This window comes from Azolla caroliniana, unplaced genomic scaffold (assembly GCF_043228905.1).
Source record: "Azolla caroliniana isolate FFs.n. ecotype wild unplaced genomic scaffold, voAzoCaro1.0.p SCAF_6, whole genome shotgun sequence".
Taxonomy (NCBI): Eukaryota; Viridiplantae; Streptophyta; class Polypodiopsida; order Salviniales; family Salviniaceae; genus Azolla; species Azolla caroliniana.
Window position 1 is genome coordinate 7819339 of NW_028230441.1, and position 21039 is coordinate 7840377.

Below are 21039 nucleotides of genomic sequence, written 5' to 3' on the forward strand. Positions count from 1 at the left end.
AGCATGGAGTAATTACTCTTTTGAAGTCTTGGGCAATCCAAAGAGGGAGAAAAAGAAAAGGAAGGAGAAATACTAAAAGCATTCTCTGCTATTGTGGAAGATCTTCGCATTTAATCAAGGAAGATAAGTGATGGCAATGCAATTGTTTTATATGTAATTACTACTAATAATGCTACTCAAGTCCAACAACGACCTCATATAGTTTAGGTACTTCAATTTGGCATTTGATGTTTGAACACTAATTGAAGAGCCGCCAAATTCAAAATTTAAGGGAATAACAAGCAAAATGATTATTCAGCTACAACAAAAAGGTTAAACCCTGTTTACTTTGAGGTCGTAACTAAACATGAATGAACAATAAAGTATGATGGGTGACAATATCCAAAATAATAGCTAAACATGAATGAACAACATTCTTTCAAATCATATTCCAATCGATATCACTACTCCATGATGTTGCATCACATTAATCTAAACATCCTATATTGTTGCATTTATGGATGAATGAATAGTATGTTGCATTCATTCTACAAACATCAAGACTTAAGCCTCATGGACCACCACTAGAGTTGAGTTCCTTGCATTTGGATGTTAGGCAAACATCTTAATCCATCCCAAGGCCTCTATGTAGCAAGACAAGAAGATATATACTCCATGATAGCACGATACAGTATCGTCCTAGTTTTGAACCCCATCAATTAGTATTATAAACCTCAAGTTTTGAAGAACCATAACAATGTTTTTAAGAGAGACTTACAAAATCTTAGGGATTTGGATCAAAACAACCTTACAAACATTCAGGACAGATGCTACAAAAAAGTGAGGAATGTATACATATAAATATAGTATCATGCATAAGATGCTTGCAACATTTAAAAACTTTAAAGGATTTGGATCAAAACAATCTTATGAACATTCAAGACAGATGCTACAAAGAAGTGAGAGATGTATACATATGATTTTAATATCATACATAAGAGAATGAACCTCAATCATCATCATGTACAACGCTAGGAAGGGGACTCTCTTTGATATGTTAAGAACTTAAGGATCTACAGTTTCGTAAAGAACTCATCAATCATATTCAGAGACTTCAGTACTCTTGCAGCTGAATTGGCCATAAGCTGTGCCCCAGCAACCAACTCAACTTTTCGCTTCTCCTGTTAGCAAGAAACACATCAAGATGGATTAGATCATTTTAAATCATCTAATCTACCTTCACCAGAAATTAATTGAAGTATAGTAGAACATGTCAAATACATGCACAATTTTCTAATCTCAGACAAAATCACATTCTAGAAATAACAATGTAAAAACATCAGTACCCAGTACCCCTCCCCTAACTTGTTGGGTACTGCAATGTACAGGAATGTTTTTTAGGCTACGAGGTATTCTAGTAAATAACCAACAAGTTCATAGTAGTAAATAAGTGTATTAAAATTTTCAACTACAGAGTAGGAGTATACTCTGGTCAATTATGAAGTTTGAGTATTCGTTCAAAGTTTTTAAGGTTTTATGGTATTCTGGTGAATATCCAATGAGTTATGAGGGCTAAAGACTATTCATAGATCTATTACCATGTCACAATTTTCAAAATCTAGCTACCACACAAATATCCAGGTACTTGCTTTGAGAATATGCCGAGTATCATACATTTTGTAGTTCATCTACATAATGTTTCTTGTAGGGGCTTTGGAGATCATGAATCTCATCCTACATTCATATCATAGCTATTGTTAAGAGCATCTCCAATAAGGATAAAAAATCAATAACAAATGATTCGTGAATAACCTCTACGCAATTTACACTAACATCCTTGGAATTGAGATGGGATCCACCCTCTTGACATGATTTTGATTGTTTACTCCTGAAAGAAACATGTCTCAGTTTTTATTTTACTTCCCAATCTCTAAAGATAGTTCTACGAAATGTCTCAAGAGAGAGGTTTTACATTAATCGTTTTTCTCAAATTTTTTACTTCCAAATATCTAATTAGTCATACCAAAGAAAACACATAAGTAACTGTGCAAAATTCAAACATATAAGATAGTTAAGAGTCAAAATTTGAGCGTGCATACATCGAGATCTTTCGGATATTACCTAGCTTCTGTTTCGCTTGATTTATGTTCAAAATCATTATTATTTCTATGAAGATCTTTCTCTGAATCATCATTCCATACCGATTTCCGACACTCCCTGCTTGTCCAATGGTATTCTTGGGGTGGGGAAAGCTACATAAACAAGCATTGTTTTTTCAAATATGACTCTATATTAGTGCAATTCCTGGATAGCTATCATCATAATTAAAACATAGATCCTGGCATTGATTATCAGCATATATATTTAAGTAAACATAACAAGGAAGAAGACAAAATCTGTATTTACCCAAATAACCCTATGTTATGAAGCAGAGTAAAAGTACAACAAAGAGGTACTCTGGTAAATACCCAGCAAATATAGGGGTAATCTGCTGTTTTCTTCTAATATCATACCTCATCAACTGGCATTACTTCTGTCATCTCAGGTTCCTCTTGGCAATTACCATTTAGAACACGGAATTCCTCCTCAAAATTCAGAACTGCTCTCGATCCAACTTTCAGAGCCTGGTATGACCGTATCTTGGTATATTATAGATATTGAGTTACAACTTATATGTAAATTTTTAATACTGCAGACTAAGATCATAGAAAAACACATTACCCGCATACCGAACTGGAGAGAAGAAAGTGTTTCATGAATATATTCGCTGCATGGAGCTATATTGATGATTAGTGACGTCTTTGTGTTTCCTGGTGCAAAATATCGCTGCATTTTTTTACATAAAGCATGTAATGCCCTTATCATGGAGGGAAATTGATCATACAAATGAAAAACATATGTGCATGCACACCACATGCATTTTAATGAAACTTCATTTCAGGAGGCTTGGTCATTTATCTGATACTACAGATATCGAATACTCGCAGGAAGTCCTCAAGGAACCACACGGTGATATACTTAAATCCAGGAATTCCAATCCAAATACAAGAAAAACATCTACAAAAATACATTACAGTTTTGTACATGAAGCATATGTTATCATGGAAAGAAATTGGTCATACAAATGATAAATAAATGTATGTGCATGCACACGACATGCATTTTAAGGAAACTTAATTTCAGTTTGATAATACAGATATCCAATATTAAAAAAAAAGTTATCAAAAAACTGCACATTGCAATACTCAAATCCAGAAATTCCCAATTATCCTTATATTCTAGTGATACGATATTTTCAAGTGAAGGTTGCAACTCTGCTCAGTGCAACAGAATTCTATTTTTCTCTTCTGTTATTCTAGGTAAAGACTTCCCAGGTTCTTTCTCATTCACAATCATTTAAGATTGCTCGATGTAAAAGTTAGATCTCAATTTTGGTGCCCTTCCTTGAATTGGTACATACTACACAGTAATGATATTTGTGCAATAGTTGGGTCACTGTACAATTCTTGGCAACAAATTGCTGTCATGCATGATTAATGTCTCGAACGGATCAGAGTTGGAATATTTCTGTAGGATCTGTTCTAGAAGAAAACACATAATGCTTGGTGTTCCATTATTGAGTACACACAAAGCATTTGACAAAGGAAAAAACTGCATATGGAGAGAGAAAAAAATCATATTGATTTCTTTTCTTCAAAAGAAGCCTAAAGGTTTGCCAAACTTTCTTAATGTACATAACATTCTTGATAACATAAGTAGTTTCAAGAATAAGACACAAAAGGATAAAGAATCGGAAATTATGTCCCCATCACATCATCTCCCATGATCTTAGAATGGGATTAGCTGTACATGCTTAACGCTATCAAAAGAGACTACCAATTTGTGTGTGCATAGGTAAAAACACATGTATAAACAACCTCTTTTAAAGAACTGTAAACAATGAGCATAATCTTGAAATTTGGTAAGCATTCTGATATCAATACATATTTTACACAAGAAACATTTCAATGCAGTTTGATGTAAATTTCTGGTTATGAATGCGTACACCATATTCTTAAAAAAGAGAATATCAAATACAACAATACCTCCTAAAGATTCCTGAAGCAGACGTGTTAATTTTGAATCACGAAATGGAATATGTGTAGTTAATGGATGTGCCCGAGCACTAATACATTTTCCTACAACATAAGCTTTTTTAGAAACGCCTTTTGAAATAAAATGAGAGAATTGTTTAGAAAGTACATAATTGTATACCAAGCGCAGTAAGAGACATGTTGACACTCATGGCCTCTGTTGCACGTAGGCCTTCTGACCCTAAAGATGACCAAACATACATTATCATATAAAGGAAATAATCATGAACATATAGTTATATAGAAATTTAAAGCTATAATAGATACCACTTTTCTTTAAACGTTCTGAACCAGCAAGGTCAACGAGGAACAGCTTTCCAACGAGGATCCTACATTATGGGTATCATTTTAGTGAGATTTTCAACTAGCATTTATTTATTAGAACACATATATGAAAACGTCTCACTTCTCTGACGATCCTATTCCTATTCCTCTAGTTGTTTGCTTCTTATCTGATGGGATGTTTGTAGATTTCTTGTTTCTTACACTCTTCTTTTCTACTGTTATAATGACAATTGCATGGCTACGAGAGGAATGAGCATTCTGCATTGCAAAAAATGCTTCAGGATTAATACACCACCCATTCATAGTAGAAGGCTCATACACTGATGGTTGACAATTGTATACAGAATCACAAAACCAGACTGTTATAGCAAATTATGGCATTCTGTCCAGGAGAAGACCAAGGAAAGAGCACCATAATACTATGTTCAAAGCATACCAATCTCATCATTGAATGTAGTATTATTACAATACTCTGTACCATGTTCTTGTGGACATTAATAGATCCCAAGATTAAAAACTTCCAAAAATACATGAAATGATGGGAGGTTCTGATCTCAGGCTTTATATAATCAATTTTATCAATGAGGGTCTAACATTATATCTCAGCTTGACCCCCCATGTTTTGCTTTCACATGGACACAAATAAAAGCTAAATATAAAGGCATGTGCAAAACTCCATTAAAGCAGATCTGACTCCTCATTGAGCACAAACAAGGCACAAAGATGTTACCAATTTAGTGAACGCAATTTGACGATTGCAATCACCCAACATTAGCAGGGTCACCACATCTTCAAGCGATTTGATCTCAATCTGTTCTAAGTTCAGCAATAGACATCAATTTATTTAGAAAGCAGACACATGGCTTACCCACAAGCACATAAAACTGGAATGATTTACCTCACGCACACCTGCAATGAAAATTCCTCCATTCTCGTCTTCCCGAATATGAAGATTGGAACTTTCTGGATTGAGAAGATCCTGTATCTGTCGTCATTACGTCCTTAGCATACACACACCTTAAACCTATGAGAACTCAGTTAAATCGGGATAAAACAGAATATCTACCATTTCAAGGTAAATTTGGATATAGCACATAGATATGCGATACTCGTGATCTGCATCATTTGAGGTGTACTCAAAAATGTTTGCTGCTGATCTGGGAATTATACCTGGATAGACATAAAATACAAGTCTAAATGTCATAAAGCTAATTGGATTTTGGATTTCTTGACTAGTATGTACAGAGGTTTGGCATTATGATATGTATGGATAACTCGTACATGGTCACCCTGGTCAAGCTATTATGGATAAATGTCCTACATTCCAGTTTTCTATGCATGAGAGAAGCAATAAGAGAAGAGGGTAGACTAAATCAAATATAAATAAACTTGAGCTTTAAATTCCCACGTTAGATTTTCCCAACAGTAATATGATTGTATGAGTATGATAAGTGTATGGTTTCATGCCATTACACCTAGATGGATCCTTCTCCCAGGATGACTGTATCCCAAGGGGGAAGAATTTCACATAATATCAAGTTGCACTATTATTGACTCAATGTTAACAATATATTATGTTCATACACATGTCCAGCTTTGATTCCAACTGTTTGAATCTGTGCTGGACAATCAATGAACAACTCACCGACAACAATTAGTCATCTTAACATCACTGATAAATAAAAGATTTAAAGCCTCAACAAAATCAATGAATAAAATTACTAAAGCTAAGATGACAGAATGTGAACCAATTTTTCACATGGAATTCAGGCATAGTGTATAGACTATATTAGATGTACACCTTCAATCCTTGATTCACTTTCTTCATTGATTACGACATCAGAAAGTGTATATGTCTTCCCGGCTCCAGTTTGTCCATATGCCATGATCGTGCCATTGTAGCCTTCTAATACGTCCTATGTGAGCAGAAAAAACTGTGAGAGATACAACTGAAAATGCACATAAAATTAGCATTAATAAGGAAAAGGGTGTAAATCTCACCAAAACAATGGGCTGTGCAGCAACTTCATAAACGTCAGCTTGTGTTGCCTTTTCAGAGAGAACAGCATCAAATTTGAACTCGGTATAATCAACAAAACCCACCCTGCTAGAGATATCAAGGGAAAGCATAAATATGTAGGAAATCTGACTTCTTTTCTAGGCGCAAATGAATTTTTGGTTTACATTGAAAGAAACAAAACATCTTCATGAGATAAAAAGAAATTTGGGCTTCTGTTGACATCAATTTATCAGTTTCTTCTATTAAGGACAGAGGTTTCAACATGGTTACCATGGTCTGTAGGAGGATCTATTGAAGATTATGCTTGATAGAAAACATGATTCCATAGAGCACTGGTTTCAGAGGACTTGTAGGAACTACAAGGTGTCATGATTGTGATATTACAAAAAAACATCATGTGACTTTTTGCGGAAATTGAGCAAGACAACTTTGCTCATGATCAGAAAAGAGCAGCTGAAATTTCAGAATTTTATAATTACGTGGACAGTGGCTCGAGTTTGAACGGATCTAAAATCATGTTTAGCTCAACAATCTGGGCACTATGAATTCTTCATTTTACCTTCCAACTACTTAGCAGCCATGAAAATCCTAGTGTAACAATTGACGAATGATATATCTCACGATCAAATAGGAAAAAGATTGAAATTTCTCTATGATGAGCTTGAAATTAATGTCTTTTCTTTTTTCTTTTCTTTCTTTATAATTATTGTCCTCAATGAAAAAACTCGACAACTAGCGTTACAAACGATTTCGATTTTTCATTTAACCATGAATTTGAAGTTGGGATTAAGAGTAAAGCATGCTTGCTTTCTCCTCACGGTAACTGTGCTTTTCTCAGGATTGATATAAACTAGGGGGATTTGATTCCCTTTATTTCTTTCGCTGCCCTTCTCTTTCTCTTTCTCTTTCTCTCTCTGTTTTTCATTCTTTGTGAATGGCCTGACTCTGACAGTTACTCTGACACGTTCTGTGGGCAATAGGATTAACACAAAAACATGTAATCTTTCATCAGAGAGGAAAACAGGGATAAAAGGAAAACCACACACAGAGAGAAACAAATGCATACCATTATCTGCTCTGTCTTTGCGCCGATCGCCCATCTCTGTTATTTTCCTTCGTTTTTCCTTTGCCTCGATCATCAAACGTCCATCGCCCTCCCTCCTTCCTCAACTTCTTCTTCGAAGAACGACATACATTCATTCTTCTCACGTCAATTCTTCTTCTTTTGTTGTTGGATCATACAATTGTTTCTCCGCTCAAGCCGGAACCGAGCCGTTAAGCTGTTTTTTAAATGGTTTGGTAGCTAGGCTTGGTTCAAGCTTGAGCGTCCTTAACCGGTCTCTTAGTTCAGTTCCTTTCGGCTTGACCCATGCCAAACCGGTTTAGGCTTAATTGATTTGACCCAAACTGGTTTAGGATCGGTTCGGTTCGGTTCTGTTCACGTTCCTAAACTCCATGTACTCGAAACCCAACCATTGCCATTTCCTACCATTTAGTATAGACCGTCCCTCCTATTTCTGGACACGGTATCCATCCTCATTGAGATCATGGTCATGGAAAGGATTGTTAATAAGTCCCTCACATTAACTTCCTATCATCATATGGGAAGAACGTAAAAATATCTAAAAGACACTTAAAAGCAATTTTTTGTATTTTGGTTGGATGCAAAATATGGAAAAATTTGTTTGGAATATGGAACTAAAGACACTTGCTTCATAATGCATCAATAGATTCCTACGTGAAGGAGGCCTTTTTGCAACACCAATGTATCATGACATGGGGGAAATGTGGAAGATCACACTTCACACATTATATACTACATATGTGCTTCTAAATTTGGCAAAACCATATGGTTCGCAAATTTGGGAAACCACATACATGAATGCACCTTAGAGCCCATCCCAATGTCTATTGTCCAAGCCATTGCTTTCGTATGACTTGGTTCACACTCACTTCAATGTGAGATGGGATATTGATTAGAGGTGATGAGACTAGTCAATCATGCACGTTTTTCCCTAAACAAGCACTTTGATACAATGTTCTATGTTTGATCACACTCGAGTATGCTTCGCACACATCTTAAACCAAACCCAATCCTTGCACAAATTTCTCTCTCATACACAATGTTCACTCTCCATTGCAACATTCATTAGAAAAGTTTTGAATATTGAGAATCGCTACATACTTTCATATGTATTATGTGAAAATATTATACTTTGGTCTAGTATGTCATATTTGACCTCTAAAGAAAATATTAAAATCTTTCTCGCTCTCTAAACCACATAAATAAAGTAATTGTTTGTAAAAAACACTAATACAATATTGTTGCCCTACTGCATAGGGAGAGAGACACACCTTACTTCCATAAAAAAAACTTGAATACCCACATGATGAAATAATCCCAACATACTCTAGCATGGATAATTGCCACATAGGTATGTCTTTCAACTTTCGAATGCATACATTTACTCCATGTGTGCCATCAAACATAAAAGTGTTGTGCATATTATATCCAATTATGTTGTTGGCCCAATACCTTAAATTTCGGAACATGATTTCCATTGCATCCTTTAGTGCATTTTGTACATATTGGTTTAATATCTATCTAGGTATTAGATAACACAAAGACAAAACTTGCCATATTTCCAATAAATATTTCCAAATTTCACTCACTAGATCAATGCCATCTTCCCATAGTCTCTAGTTATTTCTTATTGCTACACATCCTTGTTGGTAATGTTCTCAAATCTTAAAATTGGTGGTGATATAGTGGGATTAATCCTTTCATTTTGAGGACAACGAGTGATGGAAGCTTTTGTGGATAATTCCTTCATGTTTTTATATGCCTCAAGAAAGTGTTGACACGAGTATGCAAGTTTTAGATTAGTTTGTAAATGGGTACCATTTGATCGCTTGTATTGAGACCAATTTACAATGTTTGGTATGATATGGATCAGTGATTGATACAGCTACAAATTCTCGACATTTAGGGTATTCATTAGGAGTTTATGTTGCAAATTATCAATTATTTGTGTAGATTTCCGGAACTTGAAGAACAAGTTTATGCATTGGAAGTCTCATCATGAACATTTTTTGTGCGACCCAAAATGGTGAAATGTTTCTATATTAGCATTCCATCCTTCCCCTAATAAGGTGCTACAAGAGATTTTTTAACCTCTTCGGTTTATGTTGTGGCAAAAGGAGAATATGGGAATTGCATGGATTTCATTTGGATCATGGGACCACTCCCAAGCTACCAAGTGGCTCAAAATGCATTGAATGACTCATGGTTGTGAGAAATATGTTGATAAGAGTAACCATGGATATATCATATACAACATTTTATTGAGAAAGAAGGATTGCTTCATGGGAAAACTAAGATTGAGGCAATTGGTAATTGGTCAATAGGCACATTTCTCTTAAAGTTTGACACTTTGTATATGCTGATTTGTAAGATCTTGGAGAGAAGTTGCCTTATTTTGAATGGGTAGCATCAGTAATCGAGACCATGTAATTCATTACATAAGAGATTACTTGTTTCTTTTTATTTGTCATATTGGTAAGGAAAGGAAACTTTGAGATCTCAATTCAATTATTTATATGTATTAGAGGTTGTTGAAGTGTGTAATGTAATTAATACATACCCTAAAGGTCATTCAAGTTTGTGATGCTAGAACATGGCTATGTATTCCACCAAATTATTATTTTATAGCATTATTGCAAGGATGGGTATTTAATGACAAATTCTCAATCTTGGGTGGACTGGTGGTTGAACTGAGGTACAAGATTATCGATGGGTACGTATTTAGATAATCAAGGAGTGATGCAAAGTGCTGAAAAATATTGCAATGTAATTAGCATTCTCAATTGGAATTTTGATCTAAGATGTTAGCTTGGAGAGTGAATTGGGGTCAAGTTCAGCCAAGAAGAGGAAAGGATTGTTATTAGGCACATGTTTCTTTTGTATAGTTCAATTGGAAGACTATACATCGATTCATTCATGCTCTTTCTTTCATACAATTCTTAATGACCCAAAATGTTAAAAATAGAAATGATGCTAAAGAGCTCCCAAACAAAGCGAAATAACATTGGTCATTGTGATTGTCTTCATAGTATCAAACTATCAATCATTCAGGAGAGTGAGAGATGTTTGTTCTCATTTGATTGTAAGAAGGATGATAATGAAGCAAAAAGCTGAAGAAAAACAAAAGAATGTGACCTCATCTGGTTGGAAAGAGAGCAAATTTGTCCATTCCTTTGCTGAACTGCCTTAATATCCTAATGCTTCAATGAATATATTAATTGGAGAATGGAATTTATGATACATATTACCACATATGCTGATAAGCTGGATATAATATAGATACGCCAAAAGATCAGCCATTCAGATGTCTCCACTATCTCATTGCTTTGAAGCTGTCTGAAGAAAAAGTATATTAATGGATGACCTGATATCACACCACACCTTTCATGCATTGTTATTCAGAGAGAGATCTCACATTTACTGGGAGGTCTTGCCTGTAAATATGATTGTCCCTTTTTTTATGTTACATTTCACGCTCTTTCTCATAGTTTTCCATTACAACCGGAAGCCCTTGCATATCAGTAGCATTCCGTAAAGGCTTTCTCTGCCCATTGCTCAGTTGTGATACTTCTTGGGTTTTAATAGAGTCTTTTATTCTCGCGTTCCCATTGGAAACACTAGGCCATGACACCTGATGAGAAGATGCAACATTGACTGGATTATGCATTCTTCCTTGCCGCGAACGCCGGACAACTTGTTGTACATGCCTTTCGTGTTGTCCAAGTATCTCATCATGATTTGCTGAAGGGTGGAGCAATGGTCCAGAGAAATATGTCCGGTCAGCTTCACTCGTATTGAATTCCTACATATGAACCAGGTCTATTGAGTCAAAATCACTTCTTTCACCACATCTAGCAAAACAAGATTCAGGACTTTTAATTGCTTCCTTTCACATAATTGATAAGTCCACATAGCTCAGATCCACAAATTCATAAATTAAGCATGCTAAGTTAGATTGACAGTATAAACATTTACTCTTTGGTTACATCATCAAGCACAGTACATAAGATTCATAATCTTAGCTCTTTCTTTTGTCACATCAATTGCAGTTAAAATTCTAAAAACATTTAATCACTTTCTTCTGTCAAATGAGCAAGAACACTCGTAAATGTTGTCCATATTATTACCATGTTCAGTCCAAGACATTGTGCTGGGCCATGAATTTGGGAACCTTCTAAACCGTTACATATTGAACCTGATTCTTCATTCCTGACAGTAACAGAATCTTGCCTTTGTTCTGCACTCTCATTATCCTTTATGAGAACACTGGATAATCCTTCACTCCGAGAACCATTATAAACTGATTGAGACCTCAGTGATAGAGATGTTGCTCTAGGAGGATTTTTAGAATCCTCTTTCTGCTTTCTCACATAAATTGCATTAACCTTTGCTGGAGGCCTATTTCCATCAGCATTGGGTGGATCGATAGGGAATCCAACTGCTTCTTCTTGTCGAGGGTTGAATTTTTCAGATTGACTTTTAACTGAGGTATGTGAGGTCAAGCGACGTTTCTGCAAGTGAATGTCTGCCAACTCAGTCTTCTACTTAGCTATAAATACATTTATTTTTCATTTTACTAGCTATATAGCTAATACCCAGATTATTAGCTATATGTAGCATAGAATTTTAAGACACGCTAAATTCACCTGAATAGATGTTGCTAGCTCTGCATTCGCATCTGGAGCAGGAACTGCTTTACTTGTATGCTTTGCAGCATCAACACCATGTGTCCTGCCTCCAGCAGCTCTTTGTCTAGACATAGTTCAACATGTAATGTGCATGAGATTAAAGTTTACATCCATGAGGATTAATAAGGATTTGTCGTAACATCTCATAAAAAGGTAACATCTACAAGCATTTGGAGTAACATCTCATAGAAAGCTTTAAATTTACACAGACTTGGAGTAACATCTGACAAAAACTTGTGTCAACAAGGATTTCGAGTGGCACCTCATAAAAAGCTTACATCTACAAGCATTTGGAGTAACATCTCACAGAAAGCTTTAAATTTACACGGACTTGGAGTAACATCTGACAAAAACTTGTGTCAACAAGGATTTCGAGTGGCACCTCATAAAAAGCTTACATCTACAAGCATTTGGAGTAACATCTCACAGAAAGCTTTAAATTTACACGGACTTGGAGTAACATCTGACAAAAACTTGTGTCTACAAGGATTTCGAGTAGCACCTCATAAAAAGCTTACATCTACAATTATTTGGAGATGTATGTCATATAGTACGTTGCAGCTACAAGAATTTAGAGTGCACCTCATGAAGATCTTACATCTACAAGTATATGGTATAACATCTTATAAAATGGTTACAACATCAAATATTGTAAAAAAAATATCATAAAAAGCTTTACATCTATAAGGATCTGGAGTAACATCTCATTCATAGCATACATTTGTGAAAAAGTAAAAGCTTACCTTCGAGCTTCTTCGTCTCGTAATTTTGCATCTAACTCTTTGCTCGGTGGGTATTTAGGAAGAATTGAAGGATCACAAGCAAGTGGTTTTGTAGTGAAATACTGTGATAACAGCAACTCATTGTCAGCAAGAGAAAATTTTCCTTTTGAAACCTTCCAAAATCAAAAGTAGATCTTACTTCACTATCCAGTGCCGTTGATGCCGTACTCCTATCTGTTGGCTCTATGGCAAGCAAAGTTTCTAGCAATGCCAAAGATGATGGAGGAAAATCTTTAAAGGTTTCAGCAAGACACCTCTTGTATGGCTGTTTTGGCTTAAAAATAGTGGCATGTGGAAGCTTTGATTTCCTCCAGTATTCTTCCGATGGAGAACCACATAATTTAAATATCTTATGCAATTGCTCAACCTACAATCATTATTTCAGATGAGTCCCATCCTTGGTAATGAGAGATGAACTGCACTTAAAGTGCATATTGAAACATTGCGGACTTTTTTTAACAAACTACCATAGTACCAGCTCATACCCCCAGTAATAGTGTAATTCATCATAGCTAGTGCATGAATAATCTGAATTAGTGGAAGTGATTGATTGCTTTGATTAACTAAGGGTTACGTAAGGACCTGATCACATTCATTATAGGCTAATTTAGTTTATTAGAGGTGACTAGTTATCATGTTTATCTTTATTAATGCTGTTAATTGTGGACCTTCATGAAATAAGCATAATCAATTAATATTGCTAGCCTTGTTAGCATTTAATTTGATATAAAAAACTATAGGATTATTGTGGTAATTTGATCAAATTAGGGGTATTCTGGTGTTCTTCCCAACAAACAAACTCTGAAATATCCATGAGTTTTTCGCTATTTCCCAAAATGCCCTTTGGTCAACACCCCAAGGGAATGAATTGACCGTATAATTTCTCAAATTTACATATAATTGACAATTTTGTAATCAACTGACCACATAATTGCTCGAGAGGAGGGTTAACCAAAGTATTTGGGGAAATAATGAAAACTTAAGGCATTTGGAAAAACAAAGAAAATTTCAGGTGTCCTGAATTTCCCCAAAAACAAAACAAGAAAAAAGCACACTAACTTCCGTTCTCCCTGGCATAATAGGCTTTCCTGCTAGGAGTTCTGCAAGGATACACCCTGTGCTCCAAAGATCTACACCAATTCCATATTCTGTTGCTCCCAAAAGCAATTCAGGAGGGCGATACCATAAGGTAACAACACGGCTAGTTAAAGGCTGATTTTGATCAGGATGAAAGAAAGTAGCAAGCCCAAAATCAGCAATCTTTAAAACTCCTGAATTATCAAGAAGAAGATTGGATCCCTTTATGTCTCGATGAAGAACACCACGACTATGACAGTGATCCAATCCCCGAAGCAACTGTTGTAAGTAGCATTTCACCTGTCCAAGAACCCAATCAAGATGCAATACATCATGTTAATAAAGAGAACCACATTGTCTAGAAAAAGAGAGGGAAAACTCTGACCAAGTTTCCATTATTTGCCAAAATGCTTGAGCATGGGCTATTTCCCCAAATTCCCTTGGTCAATAAAACTACCTAGATAGCACATATAATTCATGAAAAAGCGGATAAATTGACCATATAATTGCTCAAAACATTTACTTGAGAAGGATTGATCAAGCACATTTGGGGAAGTAATGAAATCCCAGGAGCATTTAGGAAAATAAAGAAAAACTTAGTGACATCTCCTTAAAGAGAAATACTTGATTTGTTTAACTATTTAATCCTGACCTGTGGTTCAGTAAATGTTTTTCCGAGAGAGGCTGAAAGCCCAGCTAAATCATGTTCCATGTACTCGAAAACAAGGTAAAGGCTACAAGACATCCTTGATGTGACTAAACCTTCCAGTTTTATCACATTTGGATGGTCAAGGCGTCGCAGAACTTGAATTTCCCTAGCCATGAACCGAACGCTCTCTGGTTCCAGATTGTCAAACCTCACTTTTTTCAGTGCAACAATTTTCCCCGTCTCCAAATCACGTGCTTTGTACACATTGCTATAAGTTCCCTGTCCAATCTGCAAATATAATATACATATAATAAAAGTTTAGTAATAACTAGAGTCTTTTCCCACACCCAAAAGATGTGATGATATCTCTGGAAGATGGACTCTAGGTTCTGCAAACCGGTTGGTTTGAAATGAAAAGTGAAAAACATTTGCAGTGAAATTTGCATCTAAAAGACATCGTGAGGATTAGATTCTCTTGATAGTTTTTTATAGCTTTGAGACAATACTAACACTTATTGTCTTCCATATGTGCTTTGTCACAGCTCCATTATAACCTCATTTCTCCATACAAGGCTAGCATCACAATTAAAGATATTGATCATAGTTGGACAATGCTTAGTCATAAGCGTTTTGCTAATTATTTTCCCCCATTGGTTTTCACTTGGGGCATGGTGGTTTGGACATCACTTGTCCGTGACACGTTCCATTATGACACCGAATCTATGGACCATGGGTTTTCCACTAAATATGGAAGTGTTCATACATTACCACTGCTGTCATTACAGTTTTCAGGAGTACAGAAGGAAGTCCAGCCAGTATGGGAGATACTAAGAAGTACCATTGTATATCACATCTGGAAGACTCGATGCACTCTCGTTTTCCATCAACTTAAAACACCACCAGCTGAAGTGGTTTCAAATATTTGGTTAGACATAGTTCATACTTTGAAGGGTCAATGGGATGGTATAGTTGGAGATTCTGAGGCTAAAATTGCTCAACGGCATGAGTTTCTTATTATCTGGACAGCTACTCCATTCATGACATTCAATTATGGCACTCCTTATTGGCATTTTCAGCCTCCAAAATGGTTGCTTCCCCCGCTGATCACATAGAGGTTTAAAATCTTGTAAAACGTTTTATACTAATGACAGGATATCTTTTTAAAATAAAAAATAAAAAAATGCTTAGTCATAAGCGCGTGATTTCAATCACAGGACCAATATGCACAAAAGAAGCCTAAACATCCTGACTGTTCAATTGTCCAACTCAAGGGCACCTATGATGTGAGTAGGGATCGGCAACGGTTCGGTTTAGGCTAAGCCAAACCGGCTAAGCCTAAATCGTTTACAGGATCTCCAACCTGAGCCGAGCCGGTTCACAAACCAGTTTACGCTAAACCGGTTTAGAAACCTCCCTCTGTCTCTCTCTCTCCCTACCTCCCTCTCTCAGATGATCCACTATATACTATATAGTATATAGTATACATTGTACAAGCTCTCCCTCCCACTCTCTCACGTCTGTGGTCTCGACTCTCTCCCTCTCTCTCTCTCTCTCTCTCTCTCTCCCCTCTATGTAGTTCCTCTCTCTCTCTCTCTCTCCCCTCTGTGTAGTCTCTCTCTCTCTCTCCTTATATGTTGTCTCCCTCACTCTCTCTCTCTCCTTGTCTGTGTAGTTCTCCCTCACTCACACTCTCTCTCTCCCATCGTCTGTTTAGTTTCCCTCACTCTCTCTCTCTCTCTCTCTCTCTCTCTCTCTCTCTCTTTCCCTTTGTCTGTTGTCTCTCTCCCCCTCTCTCTAAAGTTTATAAACGGCTTAAACGGTTTAGCTGGCTTGAGCCGGTTTGGCGAGGCTCAAGCCAAGCCGAGCCGAGCTCAAACCATTAAGGCAAGTTCAAGCCTAAACCGAGCCGAGCCACTAAGCCGTTTTCAAGCCGGCTAACCCAAACGGTTTAGGCTTGAGCCGAGCCGTTGCCGATCCCTAGATGTGAGTACATTTGATAATTCTGTCGTTAAATCTCAATATTCACTCCTACAACAAAAATACTCAAACTCTGTCAAGGTCTTTATTTCTGAGTAGCTCAAATACTGATAGATAAGTTATCATTAGAATTTAGCATCATATGAAGTGTAGATCTGATCAAATCGTTTCGACTTGAAAGGAACATGAAGAAGTACACATAAGCCCAATATAATCTCTCTCTCTCTCTCTCTCTCTCTCTCTCTCTCTCTCTCTCTTACTCCATACATATTCTCTTACATGGGCCAAATTTGGACTTAGAAAACTTTAATATATCTTTCTTTCTTTCCCTATCTATCTATGTCTTTCTCTCTCTCTCTCTCATCTACGAAGTTCAAAGACGGTAATTAAATCTATCTATCTCCCTTAGCTGCCGCAATGCCTCTATTCATATGCTTGAGGGATATTGGAGCTACTCATTTTAGTTCTGGGATGAGAACATTTTCCAGATAAAATTCTTGTTCAGATTAATAGGGTTATTTTCCTGAACTCTTAAAAAACCTGAATATATATTTCTTTCATTCTAAGTTCAATGTCTCTCTATGTTCTTATGATAACATGATATTTTCCTGTTTTCAAACAAGCTTCAGTGTTCTTAAACTCGAATGGAAAGCACAAGATTAAGCCATATCTACCCATCATTTGTATATAGAATACAAAGAATCATCTTAATAATAACAAGTGCACACAAAAAATGGAAAGCTTAGTAAGAACATGACCATGAATGAAAAAACAAGCAAAATCTTGATTTAACATTTACAAAGAATTACCTTATCAAGCTTCTCAAACGAATCCGCTCGTCTTGGGATCCACCCATCTATAGCTTCTTTAGCTACATTTGAGAGCCAAGCAGGCCAACCAGCAGCTATTTGTTCACCTTCTACGTGCTTAGGTAGATTCCTTGGCCTAGGATTAATATCCATTGTCAGTTTACTTTGTTTTTCTTTCCTTTCATCATTGTGTGTAGCAATCGTCATTGTTGCAATCCCATTGGCCTTTATCTCTTTCTCTTTCTCCTTCTCCTTCTCTTTTACATTGATGCCATTAGTTATTCTTCCTTCATCATCATATCTAGTTGAACCAGACAAACTCCTCTTTGACCCTTGAAGCCTTTCTTTGTTGAAGTTGAAATCCCCCTGTAAATCTGTGTTGGCATTTCTTGAACATACACAGCCCATCACTCCAAGCCACAAAATGAAGCTGCCTCTTAAATTTGCCAGTTGTTTCTGCCCAAATTAGCTCAAAAAGAACTTATGAAGTCTTTTCTGGTCCAATTTAGAACAGAAAAAACCCTACACTAGTTCAGAAAAAACCTCTGAGTTTGTCTGTTCTCAAAACTTAGGGAAATCACTAGGACTATCATCATTTCTGCTCTCAAGGCTCGGAAAAGCACCTCAAATTGGCAGGTTTTTTGCTTTAAAAGCTCAGAAACCTTAAATTCCTGCTTTTCAGCTCTGAATGCTCAAACAACAACCTGGATTATCAGCTTTTCTGATCCAAAAACTCAGAAAACACTACAATAGTGGTCTGAAAGCTTACAGAAAACCCTGAATATGACACCATTCTGCTTGAATTTCTGAAGCCCAGAACAAGCTTCGATTCACAGCTTTTCTGCTCTGAAAACTCAGAAAGAAAAACTTACATCGGCAGGTTTACTGCTCCGAAATCTCAGAAAACCTCAAATTTAGCAGACTTAAATTAGTTCGGAAACAAACCTAAATTGCCAGCCTCTCTGCTTTGAAACTTCAGAAAACCCTCTTAATTAGCAGCCTTCCTGCTCTGAAACTTCAGAAAACCTCTAATCCAGTAGCCTTCCTGCCCTAGACTCGCAACCTTTTTGCTTTGCACCTCAAAACAGACCTCTCATGAAAAATCACTAGGTTGGCATGTTCAATTCTCTGAACCTCAGAATGACGTGATATTAGCAGCTGTTTCATTGTAAAATCTCAACAAAAACCCCTAAATAAGAATCCGCTCTGTGGCCAAAGCACATATAACCTGAATTCAGTAGAGGAGAAATCTTTGCATCGAACTGGGTTGAATCAAATCCTTTCCTTCCTTATTCTCTTCATGTAATCTTTTTCTCGTCTTTTGGCTCCATAATTCTCACAGATATCTTAAAAAACGGAGCTAAGATGAAGCTTTCTCAGCAGATCACAGCATTCTCTGTGCTTGATAATAAAATTCTTTACTTTAAATGAGGCGGAAGAAATTTCTCTGCAATCTATAATAGAGAGAGAGAGAGAGAGAGAGAGATTCTTTCAAATTAATCGTCAAAAAAGAGAGGATACACAGGTTATGGAGAAAAACCGAAACAAACAAATGAAGATAATATAGGGAAAACTAAAGAGAGTGATGGGTCTTAAAACAGAGAAATATCATAGCATTCTCTATATATAACTATGAATTCTTAACCTTAAATGCTATAAAAGAAGCTTCTCTGATATAAACATGCACACAATGTGGAACGAATCTTTCAAAAAGATGGTAAAGAAAAACAGAAAATGCAGAAGCAAGTACTAAACTATGGCCAAAAACAGAAATGAATAAACAACAGGAAAACCTGAGAGAGCGACAGAGCTCTCAAACCTGAAGAACCCTTTGTAAATCACAGCATTCTCTATATATAATGATTCTACCACCGAAAAAAAAAACACTTTAAAACAGGTAAAAGAAGCATATTGCTATATATGTACACAATGCAGAATGCACAAACAATGGAGAAACGCAGAAAAACGAAAACAGAAGAAGAAACCTGAGACAGCGAGAAGCTTTGATTCATTCTTTCAGCTTAGCTTTATTTCTTTAGCGTGTGAGCTTTGTGGGAGGTTGTGCATTAGAAGTAATGAAGAAGAAGACCTGAGAGATCGACGGAACTATATTTATCGTTGTGTAAATTAAATTAGAACTGAACAAGGTCGCCAAGGCTGTAAGTTCTTCAGCACCTCTCACAGTTGAAGAAGAAGAAGAAGACGAAGAAGAAGATGATGATGATGATGATGATGATGATGATGATGGCGATGATCTGAACATCATGCATGGTTTGCTGCCATCGCCATGGGAGCGTGCATTGTGCCGCTTACCTACACATGCAGCAGGGTACATACATCTGTATGTACGCATGGATGTGTAAGTAAGTGTCTGTCTCTATGTTATGGACATATGTATGTGCGTATGTATATATATAACAGTATATGTATGTTATGTATGTATACGTATATGTATGTTATGTATGTATATGTATACAGTATATGTATATGTATGTTATGTATGTATATGTATACAGTATATGTATATGTATGTTATGTACATATGTATATGTGGTATGATGTATATGTTATGTATGTATATCAATATATATATGTATTTGTATATGTGGTATGATGTGTGTGTGTGTGTGTGTGTGTGTGTATGTATGTATGTATGTTTGTTTGTACGTACGTACGTACAAACAAACATACATACATACATACACACACACGTACGTATGTATGTATGTTTGTTTGTACGTACGTATGTATGTATGTATGTATGTATGCTATGTATGTATGTGTGTGTATGTATGTATGTATGTATGTTTGTATGTATGTATGTATGTATGTATGTATGTGTGTGTGTGTGTGTGTGTGTGCGCGCTATGTATGCATGTTTGTTTGTGTGTGTGTGTGTGTGTGTGTGTGTGTGTGTGTGTGTGTATGCGCGTACATATATTTGCGTATGTATGTGTCAATGTAAAATACATAGTGGGAATCTAGACGCACTCTCGTATGCATACTACATCAATCGACTCGTAGTTTTTCTAGAACTAGAGCATCACTTACAAGTAAGATCTCTTGGCAACAGTTTTGGTAGTGTCTTCAATATTCCTTGTTGCATCATGCAACTCATGGAACCATATTTAATGTTTTCAACTTAGTCAAAATTATGGGTTGTGTGAATATATCTAGTTGTCTTGCAACCAAGTCTATTGTGGTCAACGTATTGTTGATCCATATACCACCTTCCGACAATCACTAGATTGTATCTATGCACGATCCCTTCTTGTCATATCCCAAAGCATCTTATACAGTTTCTTCTATAAAAAATTTTAGTTAATCGAGTAAAGGAGACCTCTATGTCCCTGTGATGTATCCACTCATGAGATTTAACCTCATCATGAGGTTTATATTACGAAACAATTGTATTCTATAAAAGGATATATGCATGCCTCAACTTATAAACATTCCATCTATGAATATGTCTCACTCATTTGTCTTGTATGGGGCCAATGGATCAAACGTATCAAATTTTGTGGGTGGCTCAATAGGAGTCGTTGTAATGAATTGT

The 21039-nt window shown here is 36.2% G+C and overlaps 2 protein-coding genes across 13 annotated transcripts; both read right to left on the reverse strand.

The window, feature by feature from the left end:
- Window positions 1-889: 889 nt before the first annotated feature.
- On the reverse strand, window positions 890-7617 carry LOC147862949 (kinesin-like protein KIN-UB). 9 transcript variants are annotated; one of them, XR_015529920.1, is made up of 17 exons: window positions 7484-7617; window positions 7225-7384; window positions 6399-6501; window positions 6199-6313; window positions 5464-5567; window positions 5296-5382; window positions 5128-5208; window positions 4519-4655; window positions 4380-4441; window positions 4234-4293; window positions 4065-4157; window positions 2701-2789; window positions 2493-2603; window positions 2101-2231; window positions 1792-1867; window positions 1578-1713; window positions 890-1160 (listed from the first exon to the last, which is right to left on the reverse strand). XR_015529920.1 is itself a non-coding variant. In XM_087320947.1 (17 exons), exons 1-17 carry the CDS (start codon window positions 7554-7556, stop codon window positions 1053-1055), a joined length of 1644 nt encoding a protein of 547 aa, XP_087177073.1. In that variant the 5' UTR covers window positions 7557-7617; the 3' UTR covers window positions 890-1052. The 9 variants fall into 9 exon arrangements, 8 of the variants coding, with proteins under 8 accessions (XP_087177073.1, XP_087177072.1, XP_087177076.1 ...); XM_087320947.1 differs by having other exon boundaries at window positions 1654-1713; window positions 5128-5213; window positions 5307-5382; XM_087320946.1 differs by having other exon boundaries at window positions 1654-1713.
- A 2866-nt stretch (window positions 7618-10483) lies between these two features.
- On the reverse strand, window positions 10484-19532 carry LOC147862950 (putative serine/threonine-protein kinase At1g54610). 4 transcript variants are annotated; one of them, XM_087320941.1, is made up of 9 exons: window positions 19469-19532; window positions 17484-18829; window positions 14701-14985; window positions 14031-14348; window positions 13111-13338; window positions 12933-13033; window positions 12148-12253; window positions 11629-12012; window positions 10484-11303 (listed from the first exon to the last, which is right to left on the reverse strand). In XM_087320941.1, exons 2-9 carry the CDS (start codon window positions 17889-17891, stop codon window positions 10965-10967), a joined length of 2169 nt encoding a protein of 722 aa, XP_087177067.1. In that variant the 5' UTR covers window positions 17892-18829; window positions 19469-19532; the 3' UTR covers window positions 10484-10964. The 4 variants fall into 4 exon arrangements, with proteins under 4 accessions (XP_087177067.1, XP_087177068.1, XP_087177071.1 ...); XM_087320942.1 differs by lacking the exon at window positions 19469-19532 and adding an exon at window positions 19303-19320; XM_087320945.1 differs by lacking the exon at window positions 19469-19532 and having other exon boundaries at window positions 17484-18611; window positions 18712-18910.
- Between the last annotated feature and the right edge of the window lie 1507 nt (window positions 19533-21039).